At 47.9% G+C, this 17652-nt stretch overlaps 1 protein-coding gene across 1 annotated transcript in view; it reads right to left on the reverse strand.

The window, feature by feature from the left end:
- rtn1b (reticulon 1b) overlaps positions 1-17652 on the reverse strand; it is a 59106-nt gene that overhangs the window by 18072 nt on the left and 23382 nt on the right. Inside the window, 3 exon segments of the mRNA XM_042094221.1 lie at positions 8700-8979; positions 8982-9526; positions 10605-11498. Coding sequence (XP_041950155.1) covers positions 8700-8979; positions 8982-9526; positions 10605-11498 — 1719 coding nt within the window.

Consider the following 17652-nt stretch of genomic DNA (forward strand, 5'->3'; position numbering starts at 1 on the left):
TTGCTTACTTAAAAACAATTGTCATTAGTATTCACCACAAAGACAGAATAGAGAGGATGCAAATTCCCAAATGAAGGATGGAATACACCCTCAAAACATACAATAAAATATCATTATATTTGCAGGCTTGTGTAACTTCATTGACAGGGGCAGCCGTGGCCTACTGGTTAGCGCTTCGGACTTGTAACCGGAGGGTTGCCGGTTCGAACCCCGACCGGTAGGCCACGGCTGAAGTGCCCTTGAGCAAGGCACCTAACCCCTCACTCCTTCCCGAGCACCGCCGTTGTTGCAGGCAGCTCACTGCGCCGGGATTAGTGTGTGCTTCACCTCACTGTGTGCAGTGTGTTTCACTAATTCACCGATTGGGATAAATGCAGAGACCAAATTTCCCTCACGGGATCAAAAGAGTATATACTTATACATAATACATGTAATGTAACTATGCACGGAGGACACAAGTTATACCATGTTGAACTCGATGACATTCTGTCTGCGTTTGGTCTTGTGCCACAACTGGGTCAATATCAATTTTCTTATGCTAAAAGTTAAGATAAAATCTCTTTAGTTTTTAAAAGTCTAGCAAAGGTTTCCAAAGCTGGTCGAGAATCATATAAAAGATGCTTTCATTAAAACTTCCTACAGAGGTGACAGAACCCGAGTCGTACGTTGACCTCAATATCCGTCAAACCAGACGCCATCTCTCCCGGCAGGAACTGCAGTGGACAGGTGGGCCAAGCCTGCCAATGGCGACACTCAGGGGAAATTCCATAACTGGCATCAGGGACAGGCAGCTACCGACATAAACAGCCAGGCTACACTGGCTGAGCAACTAAAGCGTTGCGTTCGTGGAGCGTAAAAATAGTTGACTGATCTTTTTTTTTAAATGTATGCACCGCTATCACATCATTTGTAACCAGTTCCCATTGATTATAGTGGAAGCTAATTGGCGCAGCATATGCTCCCTAAATGGAGTGCCTCAGTTACAGGCCTGTTGTAGCCTCAGTTACGGGCCTGTTGTAGCCTCAGTTACAGGCCTGGTGTAGCCTCAGTTACTGGCCTGTTGTAGCCTCAGTTACGGGCCTGTTGTAGCCTCAGTTACGGGCCTGTTGTAGCCTCAGTTACGGGCCTGGTGTAGCCTCAGTTACGGGCCTGTTGTAGCCTCAGTTACTGGCCAGGTGTAGTCTCAGTTACGGGCCTGTTGTAGCCTCAGTTACAGGCCTGGTGTAGCCTCAGTTACGGGCCTGGTGTAGCCTCAGTTACGGGCCTGGTGTAGACTGCCTGTAAGATGGATTCAGTCTGTCACTGCTGGTGCGTTTGGGCAACATCTGAGCCAGACTCAGGCCATATCTGGGCTGCTACAAAATGAGGGGCAGAGTCAACTCCTAATGGGGGGCGGAGTGGGGAAGGGGGGGGGGCATTCTTGGCAGACAGACCTGCCCTTATTTCTCCAGGAACAGTCCAGCACTGCTGGTGCGTCTGGGCAAGATCTGAACCAGACTCAGGCCATATCTGGGCCAAGAAGGGCCGGAGTCAGCTTCAACCCTTTGGCATTCTTGGCAGGCTGACCTGCACTTATTTCCCTGGGAGTGCGGCATTACATTACAAAGCCTCTTCAGGAGCCAATGGCTCCCTGGAGTCAAGCGCCAACAATGAAGCAGCAACACATACACCTCCACAATGCAGCAGAGTGTCAGCGACAAAGCTGTGCAGAGATGACTGGGTAGATGAGGTATTGAAGATTACATCAAAGGCCCTGGCATTTTCCATTGCAACCTGGGTTACAAGTAAAAATATACATAGACCTGATCAAAAGCCATTTCACTTCAGTTCACGGCCTATGAATCAATGTACACATTTACTATAATAAAATATCAGTTTATAAATTTGACCTCTGACTTGTTTGAAATTGTCCAATAAACCAAAAGCCGTCCTGTCATGACTTGCATGGCCATGTCCTTGGCGATGGCAGCGCGTTGGACCTCTAAATAAACCTCTTCTACTGACTGGTGTCACCATGGCAACCGCAGGCACTTGCTGACAGCACAGGGCGAGTCCCTATTGCTTTTGTGCAGCTCATAAAACACACTGTGCACACGCACACACAAGCACTGCACACACACACACACACACACTTCTTCCAAAAACGTTCTCCCATTCCTAATGTGCAGTCAGAGCACAGAGCGCTCTCTCATGGTGGTGGCGTCAGGGCCTTGTCCAGTTCAGATGCCTGTACAATGACACAGACCATTTAAGAGCCCAGTCGAGCTGATAATGAAGAATGATGAGCGTTCACCGACACACACAGATTTAATTTTCACCCTCTTAGCAGCACAACCAGATGAATTAGCATGGAAAATTAAAGCCTGAGATAAGAGATGGACAGACTGAGAAAAGGAGGAGGAGGGAGTGACTGAGAGAGAGAAAAAGAGAGAACGACAGTGGGAGGAAGAGAAATTGTGAATGTTATTAAGAGAAAATCTGTGTGTGTGTGTGTGTGTGTGTCTGTGAGAGAGCAAAAGAGAGAGAGAGAGAGAGAGAGAGAGAGAGAGAGAGAGAGAGAGAGAGAGAGAGATGAAGGAGTACACACTGCAATGGCCTCCCTAGGATTCCTCCGCCGTTGCTTCGGCTTTCTGTTGCCCTGACGACAAATCAGAGCTCTCCCGGTTGGCTGGAACCTTCCCTAACTAAAAATAAACCCTCTTTTCAAGCGCTCTGTCTTTGAGCAATACTGCACCTGACTGCAGCAACACACACTCACACACACACCTGCACAAACCAAAATAATCGTATACAGTCAATACATCCTGCACTCACAATGACAATGAGTCATGTTTACATACTGTAAGCTAATTGAGGTCGACCCACTAATTCATATCTTCACACACATACATACACACACACACACACACACACACACACACACACACAAACACACCCTACACATACCACACATACACAGATCAGCCGGCGCTACATTTCATCGGATCCACTCATCCTGCTCCTTTCATCTCCAGAGAGGCTGTGCCACATAGCGACAGCTTGCTGACATGACAGGTTAGAGTATTCTGGGATGAAGGAGGACGGTGTGGTGTGTGGAGACCTCTGCTGGTGGTAGTTGGCACAGCTGCAAGAACCCCACCCTCCTCAAATACAGAAAAAAAACCCTCCGCCTCCTCCGCCTCCTCCTCCTCTCCTTCACCCATAATCACTGCTGTTGCCATTGCTACTGCCTTCCTCACCTCAGCTTCTGGAACCTTCCATGACACACTATGCAAGTGAGAGCAAGGCAGACAGGGGAGGGGAGGGGGCAGAGGAGAGAGAGAGAGAGAGAAGGATAAAAAGAGATGGTGGGAGAGAAAGAGAGAGAGAATAGGAGTGAAAGAGAGAGAGAAGGAAAGAAAGAAAGAAAGAAAGACAGAGAGATAGATACAGAGGTACACTCTCAGAGAGGGAAGGAGAAAAAGGAAGAGGGCAAGAGAGCACAAGAGAGAGCGAGTGAGAGAGAGAGAGAGAGAGAGAGAGAATGAGAGACAGAGGGAAAGATAGAGAGAGAGAGAGAGAATGAGAGAGAGAGAGAGAGGGGGGAGAGAGAGCATGAGAAAGAAAGAGTGGAGAGAGCACAAGAAAGAGATAGGGAACGATAGAGAGAGAGGGGAGAGAGAGAGAGGGGGGAGAGCATGAGAAAGAGAGAGGGAACGATAGAGAGAGAGGGGAGAGAGAGAGAGGGAGTGACAGACAGGGCTTCCTCTGGATAACCTCCAGACAGCCTCACCCCATCCAGTGTGACGCAGCACACAAAAAACACACACTCACTCTTTCCCAAAATGGCCGACAGAGGACGTGCCGCGTATGCCGACAGCAACAGACAACAATGTGCCACCGCGCCTGTCCGGTACAGTCTTATTGATGAGAGAGAGAGAGAGAGAGAGAGAGAGAGAGAGAGAGAGAGAGAGAGAGAGAGAGAGAGAGGAGCTGACGCAAAGCTCTCATTTAGTTTATGACCTGCCATTCAACACTCATGTGCTATATGCCACTATGTTCCCGGCTGCAAAAGACACATCCATCAACGGGTTACCAACATAGCAACAAATAGAATACTAAGCTAACATTAAACTTATTACAAATTATTTCCAGATTCAAAACGTGTTTGGGGCTCCTCTACATTTTTCTGTTTCAGTTCTTCTGACCCAATGGGACAAATAATGTCCATGTTTATTGCCCACTCTGATAATGCACATTAAATAAGAAACATAATTGTTTCAGCCATTAGTAAATCATATGCTTCCTTCTTCACATCAAACTTAGACCTTCACTGATATGGGTCATTTGAAATGGGTCATTTTACTCACACCTTTACCACCTTTATTTAATATACTGGTGTTGAAAATATTCAGACGATCGTGTTTTCCAAATAGGACAAATAGGAGGATCTCTGGTCGGTTATTATCTGGTCATGAAATATGCTAACAAATAGGAGAAACTCTGGTCGGTTATTATCTGGTCATGAAATATGCTAACAAAATCAATAATGATGTCATTATGTAATGATATGCTAACAAATAGGAGGAACTCTGGTCGGTTATTATCTGGTCATGAAATATGCAAACAAAATCAATAATGATGTCATTGCTATCATCTGTAGGCCCTTTCACACTAGCAAAATCGCCGCGATTTTATGTACCAGAATCGCGGAACGACTGTCGCTTTCACATAGACCGAGGCGGAACGGCGGGACAAAGTGTCTCGCCAAATTTACTACCAAGCCCCCTAGACATTTTGCCGAGTTTTTTCGTTCCGGCACCAGTGTGAATGGGTCAAGGCGGAAAGGGGAATCTGTGCGGGCATTTCGATGCTATGTCCAGCCCACCACAGGAGATTGCAAAAAAATCTAACTGATCAAAAGCAGCAATAGCAGAGACAGCACATTATGTCAATCTATAAATCTCCAGTCATTCAATGCCTGCTAGAGTTGACTGTAGCTTGGAATGCAATCAGTTGCCATAATAGGCTATCCTAAAATCCAGCGAAAAAACAAAGCATGAACTCATGAGCGTCTGTCTGCCCTATATGTATATTCTCTGATTGTAATGCTAACAGATATCTAGGCGATATTTGTAACATTTGTTTTGTATTTGGCCTGTTATAAAATCATGTAGACCTATTGAACAATTTAAACACATTAGGAACCGCAAAGTTGGAGACATGCATAAAGACATTGCTGCAAATTTAAAACCGGATTACTCTGGAATGGCTAACTGTACAGGGGCATGCTTTATGCTTTTACCTTTGTGTTCGGTAAGGTCTGCTGTTTATTCTGATATATGGTTTGTCATGTGTTCGTGAAGTAAAGTTCGTGAAGTATTCCACCAAGATGAATGGGTAGGGAGACGGGCGCAAAAAATATGATTAAATTAAAGTTACTTTTCTCGCGAACAACTAACCACTAATCGTTTAAAAGCTGAGAAAAAGCTCTTTCGTGTGATACATGTGATGTCCGTGATAATAGGCTACTTCGCAAGTAGTTCAGCAAATTTGGGTGGGACAGAATACCTTTACAGAGCAGCAGCTAGCTGGCCATATCGGCTCTGGCTCACATGATGTACTGCTTTAAATTGTGTAACAAACAAACATCCTCTTGAGAAAATATGCAAGTGGATGAGTCATTGTTTGAAATACCTGACATAATTTCTGGCTGCATTTATCACAGGTAGCCAATATGAGTGATTTTGAACAACCTTACTGATTTTCAATACCTCTTTCTTTCAAGCACTGTTAATCCCCTCTTCCTCTCTATCTCTCCCCCTCTTCCTCTCTATCTCTCCATCTCTCTCCCTCTTCCCTCCTTCTCTGTGAAATTTAAATTCTAAGCATGTTAGTAGTGTGTGGCTCTCTGTCTGGATGGCAGAGCCACAGAGTGGAAGAAAAGGTGGGAGTGTGTGTGTGTGTGTGTGTGTGTGTGTGTGGGGGGGGGGGGGGGGGGGGGGGGGGGGCTGACTCAACGCTACTAATTGAAATGGCTCAATTGCTGCCGTCACCTCTGCCATAACACCTCACACCCCCACGTCTCCTCAACCCACACACACTTGCATGAATACACACAGACACACACACACACACACACACACACACACACAGGCACGCTTCCATACTCTCGCTTCAGACAAAGCTGTGTGACTCGGCAGTGCAATTGTGAGCTGCCATTGCTCAGTCTCACCACCAGGGGGCTCCCAGGCCTCCCGTTGTCTCTGTCCTGGGAGAGGTGACATAACCACACTGGCCCAGATAGCAGGGAGCAGAGGCAGAGGCACAGGCAGAGGCACAGGCGGCCTCCATCATCCACCAGCCCCAGGCATCTGGCTCACAGCTCAGAGATGCCCACTCCCCTCTGCCATCAAGATGAGGCCCGCAAGGCCAGCGCAGAGATGGATGCATGGATGGATGTATATGGATGTATAAATGGATGCATGCATGGATGGAGGGATGTACGGATGTAAGGATGCTGCTTTGACAATAAATATGGTTTAGATACATAGAGTCAAAGTCTCAGACACACACACACACACACACACACACTAAGGAGTGCTTCCTGTTGTGTGTGCTGCCCTGCCCAGTGAGTTAAGGAGGATGGCGGATGGCAGTGCTGGGGGCAGAGGAAGCACTGAGAGAGGCCGTGTGCAACAGAGCCACGCCTAAACAGAGGCCTGCTGCTCACTCGGTTGGTTGGTCTACTCTACTGGTACCAGAGCAGATGGCTACTGAGGGAAGGGGGATGGGGATGAGGGGGTAACACTCGAGGTGTTTTCATTTTATTGACTGGCAAAGAACAAAGTCTGTGTGTGTGTGTGTGTGTGTGTGTGTGTGTGTGTGTGTGTGTGTGTGTGTGTGTGTGTGTGTGTTTGTTACATTCTGAATCCCATCGAAATGCACTACACTACTTTAATCCTTTAGACAACTGTATGCCTGGTCAGCAATGGTCAGCAAGCACAATCTGACAGAGAATCCATTCGGTAAGCAGTGTGAAACACGGCACTCCTTCCCCAAAATGCTGAGGGGTGGCACAAGGCTCCCAAATCTACTGCTGGCTCTCCCAGAAGGCAGGTGACAGTGTGTAGTACTGCTGACTCCCGCGTACTCATATACGCCCGCGCACACCGAGTTGTTTACACCATTAAATGGGGATTGCTTTCCAGAGACTGGCCGTAGGATTTGCTACTTAGTGTCACACACTGTGTGTGCGTGTGTGCGTGTGTGTGTGTGTGTGTGTCTCTGTCTGTCTATGTCATGTTAAAGCTGGCTAGCCTCAACACTCTTTCTCTCTCTCTCGCTCTCTCTCTCTCTTGTCTCTCCCCAGGTCAGGGCATTAACGTATATGAGCTCTTCACAAAACAAAGGACAAGAGATGGATACAGACAGAGAGAGACAGAGACAAGGAGAGAGGGAGGGGAGAGGGAGAAAGAGAGAGGGAGAGAGAGATAAGAGAGGGAGAGGGAGAGGGAGAAAGAGAGAGGGAGAGAGAGATAAGAGAGGGAGAGAGAGAGGGAGAAAGAGAGAGGGAGAGAGAGAGAGATAAGAGAGGGAGAGGGAGAGAGAGGGAAGAGCTGGGGAGATGGAACAACAAAGACAGTGAGCAAAACGACAGAGAAGGAGGGAAGGAGAGAGGGAGGAGCAGAGAGAGAATCTGTGAAAGACATGCACAGTGAGAAAGAGAGAAACAGACAGAGCGCACTTTAGAACAGAGGGCAGGATAGAGACTCTATCCTTGATAGACAGACAGAGAGGGGGATAAAGAAAAAGACAGAAATACAAACAGAGAGAGAGAGAGAAAACGTGCAAAAGACAGCGACACAAATAGAGGACTGTTGTCTACAGCTACCCGCTACCCATCATCAGACAGGCTTTGTCTGTCCACACACACATACACACACACACACACACACACACACACACACACACACAACACACACACACAGTTGTAACACACAGAACACCATGAGGAGACTTCAATTAGCGACACGCTAGCTGATGCAACATTAGCCTCACATAGACCTTCCACAGGCAGCTTGCTGCTAGTTGGAGTCTAGAAGGAGTCGCCTACATTCTAGAACATTCCACAGACTGTTCTCTTGAGCTTCCTGTCATGCATGTGTAATTTTAGCAGAGTTTTTCTTTGTCTCCAAGGACTTTAGAAAAAGTACTCAGTGACCAGTGGTGGTAAAATAAGGGAAACACTGCAAGTAGCCTATTTTTTCTGATGTACGTAAGCAGACAAAATCCATAAATAGCCAAGATAGCACTTGCAGAGGAGTTTAAGCATCACTAAAATAAACACCCAAATTGAAAAAGATAGATTGTGAGGCCACACCACACACACACACAAGCACACACACACACACACACACACACACACACACACACACACACACACACACACACACACACACACACAGGGCTTTTGGGTCATAGCGTCTCCACCAGTGTTCCAAACATAAACAAAGCAGAGAATGAGAACCAAATGTGGCGCACGCACACACAGACATAGACACAGACACACACAGACAAAGACACAGACACACACACACAGACACACACAGAGTTGCATGCTGCTATAGCTCCATAAGCACTGTTCTCTAAACAGAAACATTGTGTGTAGCATGGCTGCACCCAGTCCACCCATACACTCCATAAAACTGTGGCCTTACCCTTCTGCTTGGTCAGGCCCTGGAGGAGGGGCGGTGGTGGGGTAGCCTGTCTGTCTGGACCTTGGCTCTGGCCAGGGCTCCTCCGGGCCCCAGGCTTCTCCTCGGCCGCGGGCTTCTCCTGCTTGGGCTCTGGGGTGCTGCTGCTGCTGCTGGTGGTGGAGAAAGAGAGGGTGCTGGGAGCCGGGGTGCTGGGCTTGGCTTTGACCTCCTCCACGGCGGGGGCCTTCGGGGCAGGCGCTGGGGCGGAGGGGACGAACGCGGGGGTGTGACCGGTGGAGGTGAGGGTGTCACAGGGGGCAGCGGCAGCAGGGACGGTGGCGGCGGCATCGTCGGGGCGACGTCGGGCTTGCGCTGCGCAGCGGCACCCTTGAGGCCGGCGCGCTTGGGACTCTCCTCGCCGCACGACAGCTCGCTGTCCAGCTCGGCTTCGCGCTCCTCCCGCAGGATGCTGTACTGGTTGAGGCCGGGCCCTGCGGAGGCCAGGAGGGGAGGGGCAGGGGCAGAGGGCAGGGAGGGGGGTGGGGCAGCGGGGGAGCTGGAGGCGGGGGCAGACGAGGGCTTGCTGAAGCTCATGTAGCTGGACCCCGCACTGTGAGCGGACGCAGCGGCAGACACGGCGGCCGCCGGCTCCTCGGACACCAGCTCGATCTCAGAGTCGCCGGACTCGCCGCCACTGCTGCCCTCGGCGTCGTGGGACGAGCGGGGGAAGGCGGAGCCAGAGGAGGGGGCAGTGGGTCTGGCCGTGGTTGGGCTCGGAGACTTGTCTGGGGTGAAACTCTTGGAGCCGCTCGTTTTGTACTTGAGGTCGGAAGGTGAGTCAGATTCCTCTGTGAAAGGAGAGATAGACAGAGAGAGAGAGAGAGAGAGAGAGAGAGAGAGAGAGAGAGAGAGAGAGAGAGAGAGAGAGAGAGAGAGAGAAAATGGGGGAAAAGAGAATGGATGAGAAGAGACGACAGAACAGAGAGATGAGATGGATGGTGACATGAGAAGGTACAGCGAGATAATAAAAAAGGAGGGAGGGAAAGAAAAGAGGAATGAAAGAGACAGAGTGGAGGAAAGAGGGATATGAGAGAAATGAAAGAGACAGAGATACATAGATTCAGACAGCAGGAGCGGAGAGAGAGAGAGAGAGAGAGAGAGAGAGAGAGAGAGAGAGAGGAGAGAGAGAGAGAGAGAGAGAGAGAGAGAGAGAGAGAGAGAGAGGGAGGTCAGTGAGGGCGGCAGGTATGTCCCCTGTGGATGCCATCTGCTCTAATATGAGCTTCTGTGGAGAGAGCATGTGGAGTCCAGCCACTCACACAGAGAGCTGCAGGTCACCTCAAAACACACACACACACACACACACACACACACACACACACACACACACACACACACAGAGGCACACACACACAACCACACAAATGCACACACATTTAACACATTTTTAACAAACACAAATATATGTGAACACTTAATGACCTACATCTTCATATTGTACGTTCTAGGTCTACTAGCTCAACCATACAGTATGCTTTCCTAATCTGGCTCTAACATTGCTTTCAATGAGTGTGTGCGTGTGTGCGTGTGTGCGTGGTGTGGGGGTGGGTGTGGGTCTGTGTATGAGTGTGTGTGTGTGTGTGTGTGTGTGCGTGTGTGTGTGTGTGTGTGTGTGTCTGTGTGTGTGTGTTAGTGCCCCTATACCTGTGAGGGGTGGTGTGGACAATTCAGGGCTCTCACATTTGTGTACGTGTGTGTGTGTGTGTGTGTGTGTGTGTGTGTGTGTTAGTGCCCCTATACCTGTGAGGGGTGGTGTGGACAATTCAGGGCTCTCACATTTGTGTACGTGTGTGTGTGTGTGTGTGTGTGTGTGTGTGTGTGTGTGTGTGTGTGTGTGTGCGTGCCTCAGACTAGTGCCTAGTGTACCTGTGAGGGGTGGTGTGGATCCAGGACTATCGTCCTCTGGCTCAGACAGGGTGACGGTGGGCACTCCCTCCAGGCCCAGGCTCAGGATGCTCTCCCTCTCGGACACTGCCGGGGGCCCGCCGGGCGTCATCGACGGGGAGGGTGAGCGCGGCGGCGTCTCCGTCAGCGTGATCTTCACGGGGCTGGCGCTGCTCCCGGCGCCCGGCGAGCGGTACGGCTGGTAGTCCGACAGCTCCTCGTCGGACGGCTCCTCCACGTATGGGAAGGACTGGGCATCCAGCGCCGGCCCCAGGGTCTCCACCTCCGGGCCTCCCAGGGCACCGGCCCCTGCCCCTGGGCCTCCCTTCTCCATGTAGCCTCCAGCTATGTTTCCTCCAGCGCTAATGCTATCTCTCCCGCTACTGGCTCCCATCCCACCAAGCCCTCCCAGGCCGGAGAGCAGGTCGCTGGGCTTGGACTTGCTGCTGCTGCCCATGTTCCCCCAGTCGTCGTCGTCGTCGTCATCATCGTCGTCGTCGTCCAGAGGGCTTTGCTGCTGCTGCTTCTGCTGCTGTTGTGGGCGGCTGATGTCCATGTAGTTGTAGTCAGACGTGATCCCACTGCCGATGCCGCCACTGCGGTCGGATTCTGCAATCTTGCGGGACGAGGACGAGTCACTCGGGTCGCCGGGGGTCATCTCGATGCCCGAGTCGGAGCTGAACATGGCGTGCGAGTCCAGGCCGGACATCAGGTCGTCCATCAGGCCTCCGCCGCCGCCGCCAGTGGTCTTCCCGCTACCACCGCTCCCTGAGAAGTAGGAAGAGGAGTCCTGCTGGAAGGAGTAGTTCTGATTGGACAGGAGGGAGGTGTAGAGGTCATCCATGTCACTGGACTTCTTCGAGGAGTCCGACTTGCCTATACCCCAGAGAAAGGGGAGGAGAGAAGAAAGGAAAGGAGACAAAGGAAGACAGTGATTAAAACACGAGAGACAGCGTGCATAAGAAGTAAAAACACAATGAGAGAGAGAGAGAGAGAGAGAGAGAGAGAGAGAGAGAGAGAGAGAGAGAGAGAGAGAGAGAGAGAGAGAGAGAGAGAGAGAGAGAGAGAGATCGAATAAAAAGAGAAAGTCACAGAATGAGAGAGAGAGAGAGGTCATTAGCTTGGCTTGGCTTCCAGTGCATTAAACAGGGAAGTGAACTGAAAACGGTGATAACAGCTGGCTCAGTCGGCTCAGAGGCTGGGCTGAGAGGGGGTTTGGAGCATAAGTAATGCCCACAAAATTTGTCACTTTGAGTAAGCATTGTTCTCTGCGAGGCAGACTGGCTCGGAAGCCTTTCATCCCCTTCTCTGTGTGTGTGTGTGTGTGTGTGTATGTGACTGCTTGTGTGTGAATGAATGTATTTAATGTATGTTTAAATGTAGGAATGAGGAAGTGTGTGTGTGTGTGTGGAAGGTGGGGAGAGGCTGAGGGGGTGTTTTATTGTGTTTGCATGACATTTGAACCTAGCTGAGAGTAATCTGGTTAAGTCTGTTGAAGGCACAGAGCCTGATGTTGAAACAGTGTGTCGGCTGTTTCATGTTTGTGTGTGTGAGGCAGCTGCGCCATGTGTGTGCGTGTGTGCAGTGCAGAATGTGTGTGTGTGTGGTAGGTTTGTGTCTGTGTATGTATGCCTGTGTGTGGTACAAAGGGTTTGTGTGTGTGTGTGATGTGTGTGAGTGTGTGTGTGTGTGTGTGTGTGTGTGTGTGTGTTGGCACACTGCAGAGTGTGTGGGTGTGCCTACAAGGTGCATGCATGCAATATCCATGAGCTCTGTGAGCTGCGCTGTCATCCCACATCTTTAGCTTTTCTGCCATGTGAATGTGGTACTGCAGTGTGTGCATACAAATGTGTGTGTTTCTGTGTGAGTGTGTGTGTTTCTGCCCATATCTGGGTTCAATAAAGTATCTATCTATCTATCTATATCTGTATGAAATGAAATCTGTAATGGAACTCCCCCTATTATCGTCGGTCCCGTATTTCCGCCGTCTTGCGTGTATGTGTCACTTAATATCCATTTCTATACAAACCAAGACGGCGGACTCCTAAAGAAACGCAACCACCCACACCATAGGTGTATCTAAATTAGCTATGTACCAAAAATGAGATTTTACCGTGACTCGAAGAGCTGTAAACAGTGTTGTAAGGCTGCGTGTACACAACCGCTTGGAGCTCCAGTGGAATTTTAATTTCATGACGAGAATTCTCGGTCTAACCGTTCATGTGGCGTAAATAGGCGACCCATCAGGCCAGCACTATAACTCCGAGCGTGGTAAACAAAATCGGATATTTCAGGGAGTAAATGCTCCCGTTAAGAACCAAACCAGATTTTGTTCAATTCTACACACCTATGGCTACTGAAAAATGTAAGGTTCATTTAGCAAATGTTATTTTGAAGTGTTAAAAAACATTGTTGTTTTAGAATTTCTGAACAAAAGTGGTGATAATTGGGGGTGTTACGGTATTATCTGTGTGCATTCAAATGTGTGTGTGTGTGTGTGTGTGTGTGTGTGTGTGTGTGTGTGTGCAGCTGTGTGTATGTGTACACATGTGCATACATGTGTGTGTGCACTCTGCTCTGATATTTGCACACACACATATTATTCAATGACTTTGGAAACATCATCCATTTTCTAAACGTACAAAATAACTTATAACGACTTATTATATAAATATAATACAACTAAAAAAACGTAAACATTTTGCATTGCTGGAAAAACGGAATGCAGCAAATAATCATTGTTGATTATGTTGTTTTCATAATCGTTGGAAGTCGTAATGGACAATGTATTGATTAATTTGATTAATTGCAGAACCCTAGTGTGTCTACTGTGGCTCCTGGTGGTGGTGGTGTGTGTGTGTGTGTGTGAGCAGCAGAAGGGGGTCTACAGCCCATCCATGCAGCACTAACGGGTGCCACTCACATACAGGCGACTGGCTGGAAACAGACCAGCATCGTTCTGACTAACAGCACCCCCCTCCCCCCCCTCAGAGGCAGAGACTGAGGCAGGTTTGGGCTGCTAACTCCAGGGCCGTGAAGAGTCTCTGACTGTAGCCAATGCCACTCACATCACTGATAGAAAGATGATTTCTCCAGCAGATGGATTTTTCTTCCTTAATGTGCGGAATTATTAGGAGTATTACAGAGCGAAATTTTGTTCCGGCTCAGAGCCCCTCAGTCTCCGCGAGAGCACTGCACGTCCCCTGGGAGCCGGCCGGTAGGGACATAGAGGCAGTCATCTGCTGCAAGCACAAGGGCCTCGGAGAGAGTCTCTAACATCAGCCAGGGCCGCTGCTGCTGCTGCCTCTCTGCTTAAAAGACAGCATTCAGGGGCCTTGAGAATCCCTAACATCAGTCAGGACCATTAATGCTGATGCCTCTAAACCACTCTAAATCGGAGAGATATTCAAACATGATGGATCAGCTGATGGATATCTACAAAGAAAATACTTTCCAAGTTCAACAGACAGATTTCACTAAATGTTGATAATAACTGTTGACCGTAACCCTTTAGCCTTCTTCCTTCAGCCATGGTGCTGCATTTGCCTTGGAAGAGACTGGGGCAGAGACTGGGGCAGAGACTGGGGCAGGGGCAAAATGGGACTCTGGTGTCTATTTGCCCCAGGGACATAACCTGTCATACCCCTAAATTAGGGCACCCGTGGTGAGATGTGCTACTGCACTATATTGGCAAGCTACTGGAAGTCCGCGGTGATGGGATTAGTTTTGATGGACATGTCAAAAGAAAATATTTACTTTTTGAAATATTTCCAATGGTTGAGTCTGTGATTTAAATCCAACACGCCTTTTTGTCAGAAACAGCAAATCCTACTCATGTTCCTCTAGTTGTAATGGGCTGTTCAGTGTGTGTGCTTAAAAAAAAAACTCCTATTGATCTGTATGGCAAACAAACACATTGGTTTGGATCAAACAGTTCCAGCCAATCAACACTTTGCTTCAGGCACAAGAGAGGCGAGTTCTTTGGTTGGTTGTTCAGCTCAAATATCAACAACATTTTGCCAGACTCACATACTGTCTTGAATTCATGGACATCTGATCCCGAAAACACTTTCTGCTACACTCTAAGAGCCTGAACAAGCAAATCCGTTCTTTATCGGAACTTTATCCGTTCTGATGAACCCCAGCAACAATTCCCTTTACAACACTACACTTCCACAACCCCATTACTAAAAACAGAGCTAAAGTAACAGCTAAAGTCATTACAATCACGATGATTTATTCATGATTGATCTAATTCAAAGAATAAAGGTGTGTCTGGAACACTGGCGCTCCAAATGAGTCATAGCGAGGCCTAACACATGAAATATTTAACAACTCCCTTTACAAACACTACGCTTCCACAGCCTTATCACTATAAACTGACCACTAGGGTCAACTCAGAAGATTACATAATCAAAATGATTTTGCAAACAGATAGATCTCAAGATCTAAGATTTTAATTCAAAGAACAAACATGTGTCTATAACACCAAAGCTGCAAATTAATCATAACTAGGACTAACACATTAAAAATGCACTGATAAAACAAAACAAAAAATGCATCTCGAAGGCATCCTGCTTTAGCTACATGACTACATCTGCAAACAACCGCTAGGTCATCTATATGAGCCTTCAGTAGTGGATGCCTAGCTTAAAGGGAAGTCAGACTGACTGCCCTCTCCCTTTGCCACAGGGGGACATTGTAGTCTTTCATTAACATCCCTGGCTGGGATTCATTTGGCAGTAATATAACAGCAAAAGTCTGTGGGGAAAAATGTTTCTCAAATAACACAAAAGCAATAACTATGGGAGATGATTACGTTGATTATGGTGTGTCTGATTTCCTGTTGTGTTATTCATTTGTGTTGAATGGCTTGGCTTGGCACCCTCAGGGTAGAGCTAAACATACTTACCTGGTGTTTACTTTACACAACAGGACACAAAAACACGCATAATATAATTTCATACACACACACACACAAAATGTAAAAAGCATGCTTACTTAACATAACAGAACAAACACAAACATGTACACACCAGTGGCGGCCGGTGGTTAAAAAAATAACGGAGGAAGGAATGTCTGCATGATTGGTGTTGGTGGCAAATGTGAGGTTGTGATGGTGTTGGTGGCATATGTGAACAATAGAGTATGTAGGCCACCTACCCAGACACATTTATAGCAGCAGCATGTACTATGTAGCATTTTAACTGGCAATGTTGTGCAATAAATGCTGTTCTGACATTCTCGGGGGAGGGGGGGGGGGGATTAGGGTAAGGGGGGTCTGACCTACAGTAAGGAGCTAGGCTAGGATGCAGCAGCCAGAAAAGTTGTGGGTTCAATTATTGGCTTCCACCATTGGACTTTGTAATATAATTTAAATATATAAGTCACTTTGGATAATAGTGCTACGGTAAATTGACACAGTTAATCACCGTATCCTTCTCTCTATACTCGCTGACATGGGAATCTCCGGAGCTGCTCTCTCCTGGTTTGAATCCTACCTCACAGGACGCTCGTTTAACGTATCATGGCTTGGTCAGCTATCTGCACCTCACCATCTCACCACAGGGGTCCCCCAGGGCTCAGTGCTGGGCCCCCTCCTCTTTGCTATCTACACCACCTCCTTGGGACAGATTATCCGTTCGCACGGCTTCTCATACCACTGCTATGCAGACGACACACAGCTCTATCTGTCCTTTCCACCTGACGACCCCCTGGTTTCAGCACGGATCTCAGATTGCCTTTCAGACATAGCTACATGGATGAAGGCACACCACCTCCAGCTGAACCTCTCAAAGACTGAACTGCTGGTCATCCCAGCTAAACCTACCATACACCACGACATCAACATCAAATTTGACTCCCTGTCTGTTTCACCGACCAGGACTGCAAGAAATCTAGGAGTTGTTCTCGACAACCAACTAAACTTCTCAGATCATGTTGCCTCAGTCGCCCGGTCATGCCGTTTCGCACTCTACAACATACAGAAAATCAGGACTTACTTGACTCAAGATGCTACCCAACTTCTGGTTCAGGCAATAGTCATCTCACGAATCGACTACTGCAATGCCCTCCTGACAGGTCTCCCAGCCTGCGCAGTGAAACCACTTCAGATGATCCAGAATGCGGCGGCGCGCCTGGTCTACAACCAACCCAAAAGGGCACATGTTACCCCGCTGCTCATCCAGCTACACTGGCTACCTATGGCGGCCCGTATCAAATTCAAGTCTCTAACGCTTGCCTACAAAGTAGTCTCCGGTTCTGCTCCCACCTACTTGAATGCCCTCATACAGACTTACACTACCTCCAGACCGCTGCGCTCCTCTGACGAACGACGTCTAGCTCTACCACCGGTACGCTCAAGCCAATCCAAACTTTTCTCATCTGTTGTTCCTCGTTGGTGGAACACACTGCCAGTTCCTACAAGGGCAGGGACATCCTTTTCCACTTTCAAAAAACTCCTGAAGACCCAGCTCTTTAGAGAACATCTACTCTCATAGCAACACTTACAACAAGTCTTACTGATCCTAGCACTCACCAGCCGTTAAACTGACAAGTAACTGTTAAAATACAGCACTCACCGACGCACTTATTCTTACTGTACTCTAATGTGTTTTTTTTTAAACTGTCCTAAAATTGTGAGAATTGTTCTAAAACTTACTGTTTACCATGTTGTTAGTCGCTTTGGTTAAAAAAGCGTCAGCCAAATGTAATGTAATGTAATGTAATGTAAATTAATAAATGTAAATGTAAATAAATGTAAATTTAGGTCTGAGAAGTCAGGGAAGATATGTAGGTCTAGTTATGAAATACTGTTTTCCAGATGTTTTGCAAAATTATGGAAAGTCTGGAGGTTTTGCTAAATGTAATACATTTGCAGAAAAGTCTATAATACTAAAAACAGACACTTGTTTTATAAAACCATGTAACTATTTATACCATTAAAAATTAGACCTTGAATGTGGTTATTTGTAACATGCTATTGTTTTTAAAGCCAAATCGCTATAACTTATATAACTTGGATGATTAT

Source organism: Alosa sapidissima, chromosome 6 (genome assembly GCF_018492685.1).
Source record: "Alosa sapidissima isolate fAloSap1 chromosome 6, fAloSap1.pri, whole genome shotgun sequence".
Classification (NCBI taxonomy): Eukaryota; Metazoa; Chordata; class Actinopteri; order Clupeiformes; family Clupeidae; genus Alosa; species Alosa sapidissima.